Source organism: Crocuta crocuta, unplaced genomic scaffold (assembly GCF_008692635.1).
Source record: "Crocuta crocuta isolate KB4526 unplaced genomic scaffold, BGI_CrCroc_1.0 scaffold50, whole genome shotgun sequence".
Taxonomy (NCBI): Eukaryota; Metazoa; Chordata; class Mammalia; order Carnivora; family Hyaenidae; genus Crocuta; species Crocuta crocuta.
The window spans coordinates 1908879-1927452 of record NW_027527428.1 but is presented as its reverse complement, the minus strand read 5'-3'; the positions used below and the strand labels follow the sequence as shown (position 1 = coordinate 1927452).

General features: G+C 51.0%; 2 protein-coding genes across 2 annotated transcripts; both read left to right on the top strand.

The window, feature by feature from the left end:
• The first annotated feature begins 79 nt into the window (after positions 1–79).
• On the top strand, positions 80–4668 carry LOC144223371 (CMRF35-like molecule 6). Its single transcript, XM_077754085.1, has 4 exons — positions 80–484; positions 985–1317; positions 3156–3279; positions 4328–4668. Exons 1-4 carry the CDS (start codon positions 424–426, stop codon positions 4464–4466), a joined length of 657 nt encoding a protein of 218 aa, XP_077610211.1. The 5' UTR covers positions 80–423; the 3' UTR covers positions 4467–4668.
• A 1403-nt stretch (positions 4669–6071) lies between these two features.
• On the top strand, positions 6072–17239 carry LOC144223362 (CMRF35-like molecule 7). The gene is given in 5 exon segments (XM_077754074.1): positions 6072–6222; positions 12999–13328; positions 14549–14636; positions 15890–15965; positions 15967–17239. Coding segments are annotated over 5 exon segments (564 nt in total). The 5' UTR covers positions 6072–6182; the 3' UTR covers positions 15997–17239.
• The last annotated feature ends 1335 nt before the right edge of the window (positions 17240–18574 follow it).

Sequence of the window (18574 nt, the reverse complement as noted above, 5' to 3'; positions counted from 1 at the left end):
AGGAAGTGACATGTCACAGGGGTGTGGGCGGCCCCCTGAAGAGGAAATGTTCTGATGTGGTTCCACAGTGTGGGGGTGAATGTGGATAGTGAGAGGAGCAGCTGTGGGCTGTGGAGAGGGACGGCAATCTCACACCAACACCAGACCTGGATTGGGACCTGTCCCCAGATTGAGAAGAGCCCAGGGCACCAGGTCCTGGGCTCTGCCCCGGCCCGTGCTCTTCTCTCCCCAAGCTTCCTCCACCATGACCAGCTCGAGTGACCATGGAAGAAGACTGTGGGGACCAAAGCCAGGCTGGACAAGGAACCAAAGAAGCCTAGGAAAGCAGAAGTGGGACATGGAGACCAGAACTTCTGTGAGAGGCTTGAAATTGTTTCCCCTCAAGAGCCTGACATTGCTGTGGGTGACGTCTATGCCGTAGGAATGACCCCAGGGGACGGGAGGGCATGGCTGCCTGCAGCTCTGCTCCTTCTGCAAGTCCCAGGTGAGTGGGGCCGAGCCTGGGCAGGGAAGTCGACCCTGGGTGGGAGGGAGGGTAGGGAGAGGTGGGGAGGAGACGCCCAAGGGGAAGGAAGAAGGATATGGGAGGAAAGAGGGAGAGCAGAGAAAATTCCAGGAGTGGCCAGCTCCTGCCTCAGCAGCGACCAGGAGGATTCAGCGTGAGTCTTGTCCATTGTGCTGGACAGAGCAGCACTGACGAGAGGGGAACCTGGGCTCGCCATTACCTTCATTGTCATGGTCAGAAGTGATGTCTTGGAGCATCACACACACACACACACACACACGCACACACACACCATGGACACCCTCTCCTTATCCACTTTGTGAGGAAGAAGCTCCTTCCCCTTCATCTTCTCCCTTGAGTCCCGCCAAGGCCTCCTCCAGGTCACGAGGGCCTTTGAGGGACCCAGGGGCTATCTTGACCCCAAAGCCCGTGACCCAGGCCCATCTGGTGAGGGGCCTGCACTCGGTTGTGTTTTCCAGGCTGTTCGTCTATAAGTGGCCCCACCTCCGTGTCGGGCCCCGTGGGGGGATCCCTGAGCGTGCGGTGTTCATATGAAGAGTGGTTAAGACGATATCCCAAATACTGGTGCAAACCGACATGTTTCCGGAAGATTGTGGAGACCAAAGAGTCAGACAGAGAAGTGAGGAACGGCCGCGTGTCCATCAGGGACCATCCTGCAAACCTCACCTTCACAGTGACCTTGGAGGACCTCGTAGAGGATGATGCAGGAACATATCGGTGTGGGGTCGATACATCCTGGTTAGGATACACTGGAGAGCCCACCCTCACCATCAAGGTGTCTGTGACCCCAGGTGAGCTGTATGCACCCCTCCCCCAGCGCCAGCACCAGGGCCCCTGAGACTGGGGCTGATCACCCCAAACCTTCAGGAAAGCAGTGACACATGGGATAGAAGAGCAAGGAGAGGATGGTGCTGGTGACGGGGACACCGGGGATGTGTACGCATGTGCTCTCATGAGTGTGTCCACATGTGTGTGTTGAGATGTGTGTACATTCGGGTGTACACTCCCACTCACACAAGCACATGCACACCCCTGGCTGTCGTAGACGCCTCTGTGTGCCACACCCTGACACGCTGTCATGCCTAAAGCTCTCCCAGGGAGGGGTCAAGGAGTGGTCCTGAGTCTGGGGACAGCTGCCTTCTTGTCCTGACAAGGGTCCTGTTCACTCTGAGGGGGACCTCGAGTCTCCTCCTGGACTCTCTCTCCTCCCAGTGGGGAACAGAACTCCTTCAGGTATTTCCTCCTCACCCTTACAGGCTGCCCATGACCCCGGGGCCCTAGAGAACATCACATGTCATGGATGGTTCCTGGGGCACCAGCCTCACTGCTGTGACTCTGAAGGTCTGCAGCAACCTTGAGGCGGGCCCAAGAACAAGCCTGAAACCCTGATCTGGGGCTTCTGTGACCATTTGGGAACCACCCTGCCTTCCAGCTTGACCCACCCCTCTTCCTCTGGCACCTTGTCCCCACAGGAGGGAACCCAGAAAAACCCTTGAAAGTGCTCCCCTCAGACAAAGGAGAAGGATGGGAAAATATGTTCTCAGGTCTTATGGCCCCAAATACACCAAATAATTCTTCTTTAATAGAACCTTGGTTTTGTTTCCGAAGAATCAAATGAAGGTCATCCTTCTAAGTGTGTAGATTTTTTTAATTAAAAAGAAAAAAGGTTATTATTTTTGAAGGAGAGAGAGAGATAGCATGAATAAGGGAGAGGCAGAGAGAGAGACACACACAGACTCTGAAGCAGGCTCCAGGCTCTGAGCTGTCAGCAGAGAGTCTGACGCGGGGCTGGAACTCACAAACCATGAGATCATGACCTGAGACAAAGTTGGACGCTTAACCGACTGAGCCACCCAGGCGCCCCTAAGTATGTGGATTTTTATCTCGTGCTCTTATTCTGATGTTGTCCCTGGTTCCTCTGAGGTCCTTCTTGTAGGTCTTAGTTTCTCTCTCACACATGGGGTATTTCTCTCCCATGCCCTCTGTGGGTTCCTCCTATTCAACAGCGAGGAGCTAAGCATCCACAGATGTCCCTGGGGACATGAGGGAAAGACCTTTTCCCCATTGGCCTCAGGACAGGCCACTTTCTATGGGGTCCACCAGCTGTGTGTCTGCCTCCCTAGATCTTTCTTTCTGGTCATTCCGTCCCCCAGAGAGGACTGTGCTGACAGTTCGGGGACCAAGAGCGTTGAGTGCCATGGTTTCTGTCACTCAGTGCAGACTGTTTCATGATCCTCACCCCAGACGTCAGCCCTGCCTAAGGACCCTGGCTCCCTCAATCTGGATCTATCTCTACAGAGTAAACATCAGCCCATCCTCTGCTGGGGTGCACACGGTGTGGCTGTGGCTGAGCCTGGAGCCATGTGTTCATTCTTTCCACACACTCAAATCCCTGGTGAGCAGGATGACCCACCACGTGAAGGTGCCCACCTGGCCGGGATGCACCTGCAGCGCAGGCCAAGGGAGGACCAGAGACCCAGTCAGGCCTGGGTGTGCTAGGGGGGATGTGGAGCCAGGACATCTGTCCAGATGGCCTGAGTGACCAGGTCAATGTGAGTCAGAGCCACATAGCTGACCGAGTGGGAGACGGGGGTGAGGGTGGGAGGCCTGACATGCGCTTCCTTCTCAGGCAGCACTAAAGCCCCCAGCATCGTGAGGTCCACCAGCCCCCCAAGTCTTCACACGACCCTGCCAGCACCCATGGGGAGCACTGCGATCCGGCAAGAGACCCCCAGTCCCAGCCAACATCCTGGGTAAGGGGCTTGCATGTGGAGATCTGTGACACCTGGCTGACCTCTAGACCACCCGGGGAGCCGAGGAATGAGGCCCTGCACCCTCGTTATTTACCAAGTCCACACCTAACCGGGAAGGTCCTTCTGTGGACACAGCCCTGAGCCACTGAGCCACAATCCTGCTCTGACAAAAGCAGAATTCACACAAGGACTAGGTCAACACACTCATCGAGATAAGTGAGTGAGCTTGTGATGAGTGCTTGGAGAAAATCCGTCAGAGGGGTCGGGAGGGCCCCTGCGGGAGGGGGACGGGAGCGCTATCCAATACACAACCACCAGGGAGAGGACATTTCACTGGAGAACTGCAGGATTTGGGGAGCCCGCACTCAGGTGTCTGCAGAAATGGGGCTCCGGGAAGGGGGAAGAGCAAGTGTCAAGAATTTTACAAAAGGCGCCTTCAGGGCTTGGCCCAGGCCAGGTGCTCTGGGAGCCGGTGACCTCTGCACTGTTCCCCTGTGCCCTCCCCCCAGCCCTGGCCAGAGTGGCATCCTGTTGATCACCAGGCCTCTGAAGAAGGTGAAAGCTGAGCCATGTCATTCGTCCCTTCTATCATCAGCCACTGAATTAGGTGCCGCACAGGCACCAGATTAAAGCTAACATTTCTGATCCCTCGTGGGAGATACTATTTACGGGAGAACAGACACCAGACAAATAACCCCGATACCGATTTCTAGCCCACAGACAGAGTAACCCCCAAACGCAGAAGGCTGAGGTAGAACCCTCTTCCCTGCCCAGGATCCACGTCACTCCCTGGGGCCTCCCTCACATCACTCCAGTGGCCGGGCCCTTTTCCGTGTCCACCAACCTGTCTCAAGGGCACCTGTTATCCCGATGGGCACGGGACTGGTCTGCTGTGTGGGGCTGCCCTGCCCATGGACCCACCTGGGACTGATTTCGGTGTAGGTTGTTGGGGCCTCAGGACACGGGCACAGGGACAGAAGGAAAGCGGAGGGTATCAGGGCCTCTCCCTGAGGATGTGGCTCACTGTCCGTCACCGTGTCCCCCACAGGTCCCCGCTGAGCAGCGTCTACTTCCTGCTCCTGGTCTTCCTGGAGGTGCCCCTGCTTCTGAGCATGCTCAGTGTGGTCCTCTGGGTAACCAGACCTCAGAGGGGCTCTGGGGGGCAGGCGGAGTCAGCCGGATTATGAAAACCAGTAACACCTATTGCCCATGGATGATCTGCTCCGGAGAACACAGCACCTTTCATGGATGAGAACGGCCTTCTGATAACACATCCAGCCGTTATCCACATTTCCATCAGAACACTCTGTAAACACTTTTGGTAACTTTTTTCTTGCAATGTATCATAGACACAAAGGAATAGATCCAATAAATGCGTACTCTTTTAAATACTTTTTAATGTTTATTTATTTTTGAGAGAGACAGAATGTGAGGGAGGGAGGGGCAGAGAGAGAGGGAGACACAGAATCTGAAGCAGGCTCCAGTTTCTGAGCCGTCAGCACAGAGCCTGACGCGGGGCTCGAACCCACAAACCATGAGATTGTGACCTGAGCCGAAGTTGGAGTTGGTGTGCTTAACCAACTGAGCCACCCAGGGGCCCCTCCCACATTTTTTTTTTTAAAAAACGAACTGAACTCAGTCGCATTATAGGAGTTGTTATTCTTATTGTTATTGAGCTGCATGAGCTCTTTATATATTTGGGATATTAACCCCTTATCTGATACATCATTTGCAAATATGTTCTCCCATTCTTTTGGCTATCTTTTCATTTTATTGACTGTTTCTTTTGCTGTGCACAAGTTTCTAATTTGAGGGGTGCCTGGGTGGCTCAGTTGGTTAAGCATCCAACGCTTGGTTTCAGCTGAGGTCCTGATCTCACAGTCGATGAGCTGGATTCTGCGTCTTCTTCTCTCTCTGTCCCTCCCCTTCTTATACTCTATCTTTCAAAAAATAAAATAAAATGTTAAAAAATTTTTTTCATATTTTAAAAACTAAGCTCTTCTTCAAGAGTTTTAGCTACTGGGTTATAAATCAGGTTCCCAATTAAATTACATCAGGTTAAGGCTAGAATTTGCTTTATTACTAATGAGGAAACCCAGTCCACCAGGCTTCTCTCAGCCTCCTGCCCTGGGCTTATTTTGTTCGACTGTCTATCTAGCATCTGAAGCTTTACTCAGGGCACTAATAATAACGTAGAGTGCTGGCCACATCCTAGGATTGTATCCTCAGAACTTCGCATGTCTTTTCTCACTTAATTCCTATAACAATTCTTATGAGCCCAGTTTACAGATAAAAAACTGAGGCTCAGAAAGGTTTAATAAGTTGCCTGTGGTCACACAGCTTGTAAGTGGTGCTTGGGGTTAGAGCCCAGGTGTGTCTGATCCTACAGGCTGCACTTTTATGCCCTTGGCTGTAATGTCTGAGCAAATGCATCCCTAGGTATGCCAAGGTTGCTCACCTGACACCTGACTAAGAAGGAGGCACTGCTCTCTGCTGCCGGGGCCCACTGCTGGGGTAGAGAAACATTTCTGGAGCTGACACCCAGGCTATGTACCCCTTGGACCCAAAGCCCGATAGGTTCAACGCATCCTGCTCTGACCCTTCTGCAGACACATCTCATCCTGCCCCTCCTCATTCCATACAGCCCTGTCTCCTCTCTCCTACATAGTGGGGAATTTTGTGCCCTGTGACCAGGCCCTTCTAAGAAATTACACCCACTTTGCTGAATAATTAAAAGCAGGAAATACTCTATAAAAGGAAGTGAATGGGTAAGAAACGTAAAGGCGGTCCAGTCAAACAAAGCGCAAGCTGGGGCTCAGGCAGAGCTCCGAGAGTCCAGCTTGGATCCGAGTGTGAGCTCCAGTGGTGGGTGCAGAGGGGCAAGGCACCGGGGAGGCAAGACCATGCGGCTGCCGCTAGTTCTTCTCCTTCTCAGGCTCCCAGGTGAGTGCAACTGGGGCCCTGGGGACTTTGTACTACTAGGGCAGGGCAGGGGATGGAGAGCTATCCCAGGCTGAAGGGGAAGTGTCAGATCGGGGGAAATGAGAAGTGGCTTTTTTCATGTATTCAGCAAAAGCATGCTGGGGTCTTACTTTGTGGCACACATACACCAGGCCCTGAGGAAGTGAAGGGAAAAGGGAAACAGGGCTGGCCATTAAAAAGAGAACCCCATGGGATGCCTGGGTGGCTTAGCTGGTTAAGCACCCAACTTCGGCTCAGGTCGGCTCAGATCATGATCTCGCGGTCTGTGAGTTCAAGCCCCGCGTCGGGCTCTGTGCTGACAGCTCAGAGCCTGGAGCCTGCTTCCGATTCTGTGTCTCCCTCTCTCTCTGCCCCTCCCCTGCTCTCACTCTGTCTCTCTCCCTGTCAAAAATAAACATTAAAAAATTTAAAAAGAGGGCCCCCAACACTCAGTGGGTGAGGCATGCAGATTAACAGCAAACAATGGCAGGACAGTGAGACATTGGTGGTACTATGCTTAGAGGTCCAAGCAAGTCTGACTGAAGGAGACACAGAAAGCCATAAAGACAGCACTCATTTGATGAACCTTGAAGAAAGGGATCAGCCAATCAAGCAGAGAATGGAAAAGAGCATGCCAGGGAGAGGGAACTGCTTCGCCAAGACATGGAGGCTTGAGAAAACATGGTCCATTCCTGCACTGGGGGACCCACGGTGGTCAGGGGGCCTTGGGGCGGCTGGTTGGTCATGAGGTTGGAAATGCACAAGACAAGATTACAAAGGCCCTTGGAGGTCATGCCCAGGAACCAAGGCTTTCAAAGAGAAAATTGCTCAGGAACCCAGGTGGGATGATGGGAGATAGGTTGTGTGTTTTTTTCCTCTGTGGAAAGCCACTGCACAACGAAAAGACATTAGGGACAGTCCAGATGTTTGCAAAACATATGCTGTATGTGTGGGTCACACAGTCTTCTCTCTGGGCCAGTAGACTGACAATCTGGCAAAACAAGACTGGTCCACAGGGGTCCCCCACAAAGGGCATAGATAGAGAGTTGGGAGATTGGAGTTCCAGTCCTGACAGGGGCGTGTGACACAGGCAAGTCCCTCATGGCTCTAAGACCTGGATTTCTGGTGTGAATGGAAAGTCCCTGAAGCCCTTCCTAGCTGTAATGTTGTGGGACTCTGCTATTCGGATCAGATATAATCAGTAACGTAGAAGCCCTGTGATGATACCTGTAGATGAGTGGGGAAGGCAGTGGCTTCTCTGCGACTTTTATGCTCCTTAGGCAGGACTCCAAATGGCCCAGAATTCCCAAAAGACAGCAATTCAGAACGCCCGTATTTCCCCCTGGACTCTACCTGTGCATTTGAGTTCAGAGACCTCCCTCTGCTCCCTCTCTTAATCCCAACATCCAGCTCAGCAGGAGGCCAAGGGAAAGGGTGAGCTACCTGGGCTTCCACACAGAATACACTCATGCAGTGAAGTCAGATGCACACACTCCCATTCACATCTGTGCTCTCACACACTCACACAGAGTTACACACACTCATGTGCACACACAGGCTCACATAGAGTGTGTCTTATATGCACACACCCACACAAACTGTCTTCTCCCCCAGATGAAGGCTGGGAGCACAGTGGCTGCTCTATGGCTTAGGCAGGGTGGGCGCTGCAGAGGTGAGGCAGGGTGTCCCTAGTCCTCCTTCAACTTTCCGAGTTAATGAGGGAAGGGGGTGAAGTAGCCAATGATACAAGAAAAGCCACCCCATTAGCAGATGGCCATTAGACACTCTGGGGTTACTTCTGTGAAATGAAGAACAAAAGTGGATGGGGTGAAGTCAGAATGACCCAACTTCCGGTAGGACGTTCTTGTCTGCTGAGTTTCATGGTTCTGCAGCAACCTAAAGGGGAAGGCAGGGTGCTGGCATAGGTGGGTGCTCAGTAAGCATTTGCAAGCGGAAGAACAAGATCACAGACTTGTAGCCCAGAAATTACTCTTTGGAGCCTGAGATGGTGCAGTTGCATGGGGACATGAGCAGGGACGCCCACTCCATCAGTGCAAGGCAAGGTGGGCTCCACTCCCTTTGCACATCCCAGACCCTCATGAGCCCCTCTGCTCTGAGCCCGGCCCTTGGCTGCCTTTGGCCCATTTTGTGTGTCATTTGGCATTTGCTCTCAACCCAGAGAGCTCAACTATTGTCTCGATTTTGACACAAGACTATTCACCAAGGATTGTGCATACGGGGCCAACTTCCCCCAAGGATTGATATGAAGGGTGAGGATTTCTATCTCAGGGTCAGGGGAAGGAAAATTGGAGATTCAAACAGCTTAGGCTTTGGAAACCCGTCAGCCCTGCTCCTGAGTCCCGCTCCGAGCTGACTGCTCTCCTACCATCTCCTCCTTCTTTCAGACCAACTCTCGACAAAACACAAAGACTTGATGAATAGTTCCACCCATTACGGTCTGTGTTCATAAAAACCTCCCACATATTTCTCTTTCAAACAAGCCCAATCACATTATGGATGCTTCACTGCCAGATTAAGTTAGCAAAGCTACAGTAGGAATAGTATCTCTCTTCCATTGTTTGTGATTGTTGGCAAATACCATCTATACTGAGTCTCAGCGCTCCAGGCTCCAAGCTGTCAGCACAGAGCCCAACGGAGGGCTCAAACCCACGAACCGTGAGATCATGATCTGAGCTGTAGTCAGACACCTAACTGATTGAGCCACCCAGGGGCCCTTTCTGCTGACTCTTGCATTTGATTTTAATTTACATCATTGCTGTCTCTTCGCAACCTTGTTCCTAATCGAGTCCTTCTGATTATTACCATTTTTTCTTAGTTGTTTCATTAATGATATAAACATTTTCACATAACAGAATGTATGATTCAGAAAGTGAAATTCGGGGGCCGCCTGGGTGACTCGGTTAAGCATCTGACTTTCAGCTCAGGTCATGATCTCACAGTTTGTGAGTTTGAGTCCCGTGTCGGGCTCTGTGCTGACAGCTCAGAGGCCGGAGGTTGCTTCAGATTCTGTGTCTCCCTCTCTTTCTGCCCCTCTTCTGCTCACACTCTGTCTCTGTCTCCCTCTCTCTCAAAAATAAATAAACTTAAAAAAAAAGAAAATGAAATTCTGCCCTCCACCCCAATTTCAGCACTGACCACTGATAAGAGTTTGCAACAACTACTGTCTTTTTTTTTCCCTACGCATGCGCTATAGAAAAACCACAGAAATAGGAGCCTACACACTCTGTTAGGCAACTTTTCAAAAACCTGATAATATCATATCTGGGACATCTTCCCTGTTATTACCTGTGATTTGTCTTCTTCTCTTAAACGTGGTATGGGTGGACCATAATTTATTAGCCTAATGTCCCAGGAATCGCATTTGAATTGAATTTGCTTCCAAGGTTTACCGTTTGTTATGTTAGCACTGCAATTAGCAGCCTTATACTTCAGTGCCCACTGGTGTGGAAATTATAGTTCATGCCAGAATCAAAATGATTATGGCCAAAAATCTTGACAGCCAGGTCCTTTGTAAAAACAGTCATAAGCTTAGGGCACCTGGGCGGCTCAGTCGGTTAAGCATCTGACTTCAGCTCAGGTCATGAGCTCACCATTTGCGGGTCTGAGTCCTGCATTGGGCTCTGTGCTGACAGCTCAGAGTCTGGAGCCTCCTTCAGATTCTGTATCTCCCTCTCTCCCTGCTTCTCCCCTGCTTATGCTCTATCTCTCAAAAAATGAATAAACATTTAAAAAAAATAATCATAAACTTTATTGGTACCTTCCAGTATCCAAATACTACACAAGGCATGGGGATTGGGAGGGAGGAAGAGAGAAAAAACACAAACACAAAATCTCTGCTCCTCAGGACAGGGTGTCCAGTAAGGGAGACAATGAGAGAGGCTGGTAATGGTAACAAAATACCAGTGCAGCACTCAAGTTCCTATAAAGGTATGGGAACAACGGGAGGAACCAGTTCTGATTGGGAAGGGGAATAAGGTGACCAGTAGGCGGGCTGGGCTCGAAGACGGGTTTCCAGGTGGAAGGTAGGATGTGAGCCACAACGTGGTCCCCGAGAGAGCACATCAGAGTCAGAGGAAGAGAAAAGTGGGGGCACCAGGTTATAGGATCCAGTGGAGGCAGGGAGGGGCAGGAAATGGTGCTGGACAGAGAGAACTTGGATCTAGATGGAAGAAAAAAAAAACTTGAGTGCCCAGCTAGAGTTTTAAATCATTCTGAGACAGTGGCGAGTGGCTACAGTGGAGATCATGAGATGTTGCTCATGACAAGTGCAGTTGAGGATGGGCTAGGGAGAGTTTTAGCACATAACTCCAGCAGTGATATGCAGAGGGCATAGCAGAAGGGGGTGCAGCAGGCGCTGGAGAAACCTCTCTGGATGCCGCAGCCATGATCTAGGCACCAGATGAGCTCCTGACCTGGTGACAGGCTCCCGCTGATGGGGCAACCTCTGAAAGAAGGTCTGCGGTTTGACATGTACCCTAGTGTTACAACAATCCACAGAATGGAAAGTAGCACAGCCATTTTGCAAACAAAGAAACAAGACCCAGGGAGATTAAGTAGCTTGCTCAAGATTTCCCAGGGAGCATGTGGGAGATGTGTCTTTCTGTGTCCAAATTCACTCTCTTTCTGCCGTGTCATGCTGTCATCACGAAGGGTAAGAGTAGGGGAGGAAAGAAGAGAATCATTTTGAAAAACATTTTTGAGGCAGAGTTGACTACATTGTTTACCAATCAGTTGTGGAGGATAAGGGTAAGGCAAGGTCAATGAAGATGCCAAGATCTCTTCCAAATGCGCTAGTAACACAGTTGGGTTTTTTTTTTTTAATGTTTATTTTTGAGAGAGAGAGAGAGAGAGAGCAAGGGAAGGGCAGAGAGAGAGAGGGAGACACAGAATCTGAAGCAGCCTCCAGGCTCTGAGCTGTCAGCACAGAGCCCAACGCAGGGCTCGAACTCACAAACTGAGATCATGATGTAAGTTGAAATCAAACAACCGACTGAGCCACCCAGGCGCCCCATGATGCAGTTGATTTGAAGAGCATAGAGTTTGTTCTGCTGATTGAATACTACTTTTATTTCCAAAGGCTGCTGTAACAAATTACCACACACTTAGTGGCTTGAAACGACAACATTCGCTACCTTACAATTCCGAAAGTCAGAAGTCCAAAATAGTCTGACTGGCTGAAATCAAGGTGCAGGCTAAGTTGGATTCCTTCCGGAGGTTCTGGGGAAGGCCCCTCTTCCTCACCCTGTTTGGCTTTGAGAGGCCACCTACATTCTTTGGTTTATGATCCTTTTATCTTTCTTTAGAGCTGACAATGTAGCATCTTCCAATCTCCCCCCTGACTCTGACACACTCTTTTTCATCTTATAAGGACCCTGGTGACTGCATCAGACCCGACTGAATAATGCAGGATAATTGCCCCACCTCAAGGTTGTTAACTTAATCACATCTGCAAATTCCCTTTGGCCCTGTAAGGTGACACATTCAGACATTATTGGGATTAGGACGTCATTGTCTTTGGGGGGTATAATTCTGCCAACCACAAATGCAAACCTTGAGCCAACTACAATGGCATCAGGGAGAACGTTCAAAGTGTGAGAAAATGCATCTTCCTGGTACAACAGACCTGACTCTCTCTGCCTCATGTAGATGTGCCCACCTCCCTGGCCTGGTCCTGAGGCTCTCGGGCTAAGACAGTCAGGAGAGGCTTCCATTGTGTTTCTCTGCTTCTCTTGCTTGTTCACTCCCATGTGATCAAGGCACAAGTGGTCATGGCCAAGGACAGAGTATCTGCCCGGCCACATACGGTCAGCTTAACTAGAATCAGTCCCCAGAGCAGCAGAATGCCCTTTCCACTTGTGCTTGTCCTTAACCTGTCCCACTCTGAGTAGACCTTTGCTAGCATGCTCTGTGAGTCCTCCACTGGAGAGAATACTGAAGAAGACCAAATTCAGGGTGGATTTAGTTCTGTGACTATTGACTTTGGGGTAGACATGTACAGTGTGTGTATGGAAATGGTAGACTAGTGCTAAGGGGAGAATTTGGGAAACAAACATGGGATTTGGGGGACCATCAGCATATCAGCAATAACCGAAATCATAGAAATGGAGAATCCCTCCATGCAGGTGTAATAAAGTGGGACAACATGAGACCCGGAAAGGGGACCCTGAGCAACCCCTGAGGTGTTCTCAGGCTGGTTCATACTGACTCACAAGAACTGACTCGGGGCCTCTCCTCAGCTGTGTGTCCAGTCACATTGCCTCGACTGTCCAAAACCAGCCAGGACGGGAATAGTTACACTAAAGAAATTGGGGAACAGCTACAGATGGAGATTTCCTTCCCCAGAGGCTTAGTTGTTACGTATTAATTTACCAACACACCATTGTCTGCACCAAGATTTAAAGAGGGAAGAAGAGAAATCAGTAGAGGCCTCTGAGATGAGCCGTCAGAGAAGAGGTTAGAGAGGGCCGAGTCGGGAAGACAAGGAAAGACCGTGTCAGAGAGTCAGGAGTTTCGCTGCTGCGAGCAGGGTCTGGAAGATGAAGGACCCAAGAGGTTGGGACATCATTACCAAGAGAGCTGATGGGGAAGCTGGATGGAGGAGGCAGATGTTCAGGATGAGGTGGGGGCATGGCCGAGAAGGCAAAGACTCTGGCTCAGTCTCTGGACACCAGCCTGGGGCCACTTGAGCCCAATGGCTCCAGGTAGCAGTAGATGTTTCTTGGGATTCTGTTTTCTAGGCTGCTTCTCCATCGAAGGCCCAGAGTCTGTGAGGGGCCTAGAGAGGGAGTCTGTAACCGTGCGGTGTGACTATAAACCAGGATGGGAGACCTACAGTAAGTGGTGGTGTCGTGGAGCATACTGGGATTTGTGCAGGATTCTCGTTCAAACCACAGGATCCCAGCAAGAAGTGAAGGAAGACCGTGTGTCCATCAGGGACAACCAGAGTCACCGCTTCCTTACAGTGACTATGGAGAAAGTCAGGCAAGATGACACAGACACTTACTGGTGTGGGATCAGAAAGAGTGGACCTGACCTCGGGGCACGTATCAGAGTGACCATTGAGCCAGGTAAGAACTTTCTCCTGTACGCAGTGAGGCCTTCGTGCTCAGGACAGGAAGACAGAGTGCTCCTGCTTCCTCCTCCCCGAGGGCAGAAGGGTAAGAGCTGAGTGCCTGAAAACAGTCTCCATCAGTCGCTGAGGTTCCCTGAGGCATCTGGTTGATGCAGGGCAGGGCTGGCTGGCCCTGGGGTGGGGGTGAGGATATGGACCCCGCCTTGGACGTCCATGGTCCAGGCCTGCTCTCCTGGGGACCGGACAACCCTGGCCACCCCATATTATCTGATCAGAAGCCTGGCTGGACCTTAGACCCCCACAGGTATTACTCTAGGAAAAGGTCCGTCTCTGATAGTCACACTCCAGACCTGCCAATACACAGAGAGAGGCAGAGGGGCCACCTGGGGAAGCCAAGAGGGTCCCAGCACTGAACCCCAGAAACTTGGCCAGCCCAGCGTGGCTGCGGGCCCCCAGCCTCTCTCTTCTCTACTTTTTCCCAGCTGCATAAGAACAAGCAGGGAGTTAGAGGGACCCAGGAAGGGGCTGGTGTAACAGTGGATGCTTTAAGGGGAAAGGAAGGCTTTGACCATTCAGCTCATGTCAGGGGACGCTGCTGGTTTTTCTGGAGTCTCCTCAGGCCTGGGACTCAACCAAAAAACAGGTCATGGATACTCAGTGCCAGGCTGGTCTCAGGAATCCATGACCAAACAGGCCACCATAAATTGTCTTCATAGCATCTCATGAAGATGTTTGATTTATCACAACCTTTGCTCATGATTGAGCCAGACGTGCCCTCTTGTTCACCAGCCCTCCTCCCCCTTACCACCCCAATAACTGGGGCACCTCATTTCCAGAACCACCTGTCCCTGAGCCCATCTCAGGCACCACTTGAGCAGAAAAGACCAGGGACTTCCCCTCCCTGCAGAAAGTCCCATCTAAGAGGGATAAGCAGAGAAGAGGTGGGAAGATTTATGTCTCTCCCCACAACCCAGTAGAGCGCTTCTTCCTGCTTCATGTTTATTTCTTCTTGCCACACTTGAAAGTGATGGAAAGTGGCGGTGCTGCGATTCAGATGACTCAACAGCAGGGAAGAAGCATGGGGACTGTATCCAGAGACCCAATGCCCCAGTGCAGGGGCAGGGCAGCTCCCGGGGAGGGCTGGCAGAGCACTGTGAGCCGCGCATGAGTCCCTGTCTGTGCCCATAACCTGTGGCCAACTCTGCCCGTGTCTAGAGGGAACGCTCCTGACCACCTTGGCGAGCATGCTATCCAGGACGACTGCCAATGGCCGTGCCGGGGTGTCGTCCGTCTCCCACAGCAGGTAAGTGGTTGCTATCCTTACCCTGCCTCTACCTGGGGCGTTCCTGCCCATCTCGCCCCTCACCCCTGTCTCCCAAGGCCAGCCCTCCCTGGAAAGCCACTCTGTAGAAGCTTTCTCTGAGCATCATCCTCGCATTTAGTTGTCAGCAAAAAAGGCCTGATGATCTAGTACGTGCCAAGGGGAGATAATACAGGATCTCCACCGTGCGAGGCACCAGGGGCCACCGGGCAGGAATGTGGGTCGGCAGCTTGGAGCTGGTATTTTCGGGAGCAGCGAAGTCACAGAGACAGGCACACAGCCTGTCGTGAGGGACCCTACTGTGCCCATAGGCACTCTGGGAAAGGGGAACCACAGGAGGGACAATTAGAAAGAAACATGGGCTCATGGGTCGCCTGGGTGGCTCAGTCAGCTAAGCATCAGATTCTGTGTCTCCCCCTCTCTCTCTGCTCCTCCCCCCAAAATAAATAAACAGTAGAAAAAAATAGGGGCGCCTGGGTGGCTTAGTCGGTTAAGCGTCCGACTTTCGCTTAGGTCATGATCTCGCGGTTCGTGGGTTCGAGCCCCGCGTCGGGCTCTGTGCTGACTGCCGGCTCAGAGCCTGGAGCCTGTTTCAGAGTCTGTGATTCCCTCTCTCTCTGACCCTCCCCTGCTCACGCTGTCTCTCTCCTAGAAATAAAATAAAACAAATATATATATATATTTGTTTTATTTTATATATATATATAAATATATAAAGAATATATATATATATAATATATATATATATATAAAGAAAAAAAATAGAGGGGCTCCTGGGTGACTCAGTTGGTTAAGCATCAGACATCAGCTCAGGTCATGATCTCACAGTTCATGAGTTCAAGCCCTGCGTCAGGCTCTGTGCTGGCAGCTCAGAGCCGGGAGCCTGTTTTGGATTCTGTCTTCGTCTTCTCTCTGCCCCGACCCTGCTCTCATTCTGTGTGTCTCTCTCTCAAAAAAATAAACATTAAAAAAATTTTAATAAAGACAAAAAAAAAAAAAGAAAGAAAGAAAAGAAGGTGGTTCCGAAACAAAGCAAAACCAAAAAGTTGAAGTTACTTCTGAGATGCCCTCAAGGTTGGACCATTGAGAAGGTTCACAACGGCCTTCAGAGTGGGGCTGCGGGGGCCCAGGGTCACAGTCTTGGCCGTGCTGGCCAGTGCCCCTCTGTGTCAGGGCATCGAGCATGACGGCGCCTGAGGGGCCTGGGGCTCTGATGGCTCTGTCCCCTCTTGCAGGACCCACTACATCCTCCTGGTGTTCGTGAAGGTGCCCATCTTGCTCATACTAGTCGGTGTTCTCCTTTGGTTGAAGGGGCCTCAGTAACAACAGTCTAACTACATGAACTTGTCCTTGATCTTCTCACCAAAGACACAGCCGCTCAGACAGAAGGATGAGCAGAACCTTCCGACCCCTGGGCCCCATTTCCAGAGGAGACATGGGCTGTGGAAGAAATACTTCTGAGTCCTTAGGACGCGGTGACTGGGCACTAAGGGGCTGGCCAGGCACCCTCCCTGCTCTGTACAGCTCAAGGTCACAGCTCGGGGCCCTCCTGAGGAGTCAGGGGGTGCTGGAGAGCCAGTGTCTGTTCCACTCCTTCGGGTAGCAAATGCCCCCACCCCACGGGGGCTTATGGTCAGAGCTGCTGGGGTGAAGCCTAAGCCCTGTCCTCTCTGCTGGAGAGAGCCGGGACAGAGCCAGAGACTGAAGCACAGAGAGAAGAAACAGGGGTGTGGGACAGAGACTGAGAGATGGAGCCCGGCCCAGGCGCTGCTCTGCTTCCTTCCTGAGATCAGCTCAGCACACCTTGTGTGTTTTTCTTAAGAAAACAAGGTTGTTTTCTTAAGCCAGCCACGTTGGGTTTGGATGACTTGTGCCCACAAGAACCCTAACTGATGCACGTGCACATGCACACACACACTCACACCCCAAAAAGGTGGTGGGTTCCTGGTTCTGGGGCATCCCCTCTGCCCCGGGGGGACACTCTGAGTGCACCGAGCAGAAGAGGGACCAGGAGTCTCTCTGGGCCCAGCTCCAGTGCTGACCTTCCGCCCTCCCCCACTCCTCCTCTGTCCCGGCTCCCCGAGCTCCCTGCCCCTCACCCCTCTGGGCCTGGGGCTTCCTGGGTGCTGCCTCTGTTCCTCGGGGCTGCTAGGCCTCAGAAACTACCTCAAGGTTGGGAATGGCAGTCAGGAAAACTGTCTGGGGGAAACAACGTTGCCTCTCCTAAATGACAATGTTTAAATAATCTTAATAATTACTTTCTTTAAATAATCTTAATGATTAAAAACATCTGAGATAGGGCACCTGCCTGGCTCAGTCAGTGGAGTGTGCAACTCTTGATCTCAGGGTTGTGAGTTCAAGCTTCACATTGAGTGTAGAGACTACTTAAAAATAAAATCTTCAAGGGGTGCCTGGGTGGCTCAGTCGGTTAAGCATCCGACTCTTGGTTTCAGCTCAGGTCACGATCTCACAGTTTGTGAGTTCAAGCCCCATGTCAGGCTCTGCGCTGACAGTGCAGAGCCTGGTTGGGATTCTCTTTCTCGTCCCTCCCCCTCTCATACTGTCTTTGTGTCTCTCAAAATAAACAAATAAACTTAAATAAAATAAAATAAAATCTTTTAAAAAATGTCTGAGATAAACAATGTTTTTTTTCATTTGTCCATTTGGATGGATTTGGTCACTTTGTGCCTGATGGGTCATGGGTTGGTTAAGCATTTGACTCGTGATTTTGGCTCAGGTTGTGATCTCATGGTTTGTGAGTTCAAGCCCTATACTGGCTCTGTGCTGACAGTCCAGAGCTTGTTTGGGATTCTCTCTCTCTTTCTCTGCCTCATCTGTGCACTCTCTCAAAATAAATAAATAAAGTTTAAAAATACATCTACCATCAGCAAATTTCAAGTAGACCGCACAGTATTACTATTTTTTAATACAGCACAGTGTTATTAACTACAGTCATCATACTATACATTAGAACCCAGAATTTATCTTGTAACTAACACTTTGTGCCCTCTGAGCAGCATCTCACCATTTTCCCCGTGCCCCAGCCTTTACTTCTCTGTGGAATGTTTCCTTCTGAACACCCAGGGCACATGTCCACCCTGCCCTTTGTCCTAATAGGTAGGCCCTGACTCTCAGCCTCAGGAGACTATGGGAAGATGCCTCACCAGTGGATAAAGGAGAAGTGAATCCCTGAATCCCTGTACCCAGTCTGGAAGATAGGACACTGTCCCCTATTTGGAAGCTATAGTGCCCTCTCTTTGCCCTTTGGCTGATGAGAAACCTTCTCCCACTTTATACTTGGTTTCGGGCTCTGGTCAGTGGCAGGCCTGAAATTCCCCTGGGCCCAGAGAAAATAGACTTTGAGTCAGACTGAGACCCATTGAGTCACTCTTTTGGGGACCAAGGTCCACAGTCCACCAGCTCCAAAGGTCCACCTCTGTGAATACTTCCCTGGACCCAGCCTCCTAAAGATGCGACCAGACTCGGGTGACAAGCAGATCCTGGGAGGCAAAGCCAGCTGGCCCCCATGGGTGCAAGGCTACTGGCAGTTGCTGCCCTGATGCCGGGTTTGCCCACAGTGTCTCATTGTTGATATTCAACAACCCTTATGTCTTTGTGAAGATTCTGTGGTTGGATTGCTACTCTCGGGACGTCATCAAAGAGAATGCATTGGAGTAGGTGTCTGTCATCTGTCCTGAACACCTCCCCCAACTGCACACACACACACACACACACACACACACACACACACACACCACAAACTTCTGGGAACCGCCCCTTTGTTTCCGATGAGAACTGTCAAGCAAAACTTGTCTCTTACACCCACTGTCCAGGGTAGAGAGAAAGACAGAAATTATAAATTAGGCATTGGGGCAGGGTAGCATTTTCTAGTAAGTGTGTTTCCACTAGGAGCCTGGTGT

What these genes read in the sequence shown, in the direction of transcription:
- LOC144223371 (XM_077754085.1), top strand. Translation starts at nt 424, where the DNA reads ATGACCCCAGGGGACGGGAGGGCATGGCTGCCTGCAGCTCTGCTCCTT. An exon ending in GCTCCTTCTGCAAGTCCCAG is followed by an intron (nt 485 to 984) that starts GTGAGTGGGGCC and finishes TGTGTTTTCCAG; the next exon opens with GCTGTTCGTCTATAAGTGGC. An exon ending in AGTCCCAGCCAACATCCTGG is followed by an intron (nt 3,280 to 4,327) that starts GTAAGGGGCTTG and finishes TGTCCCCCACAG; the next exon opens with GTCCCCGCTGAGCAGCGTCT.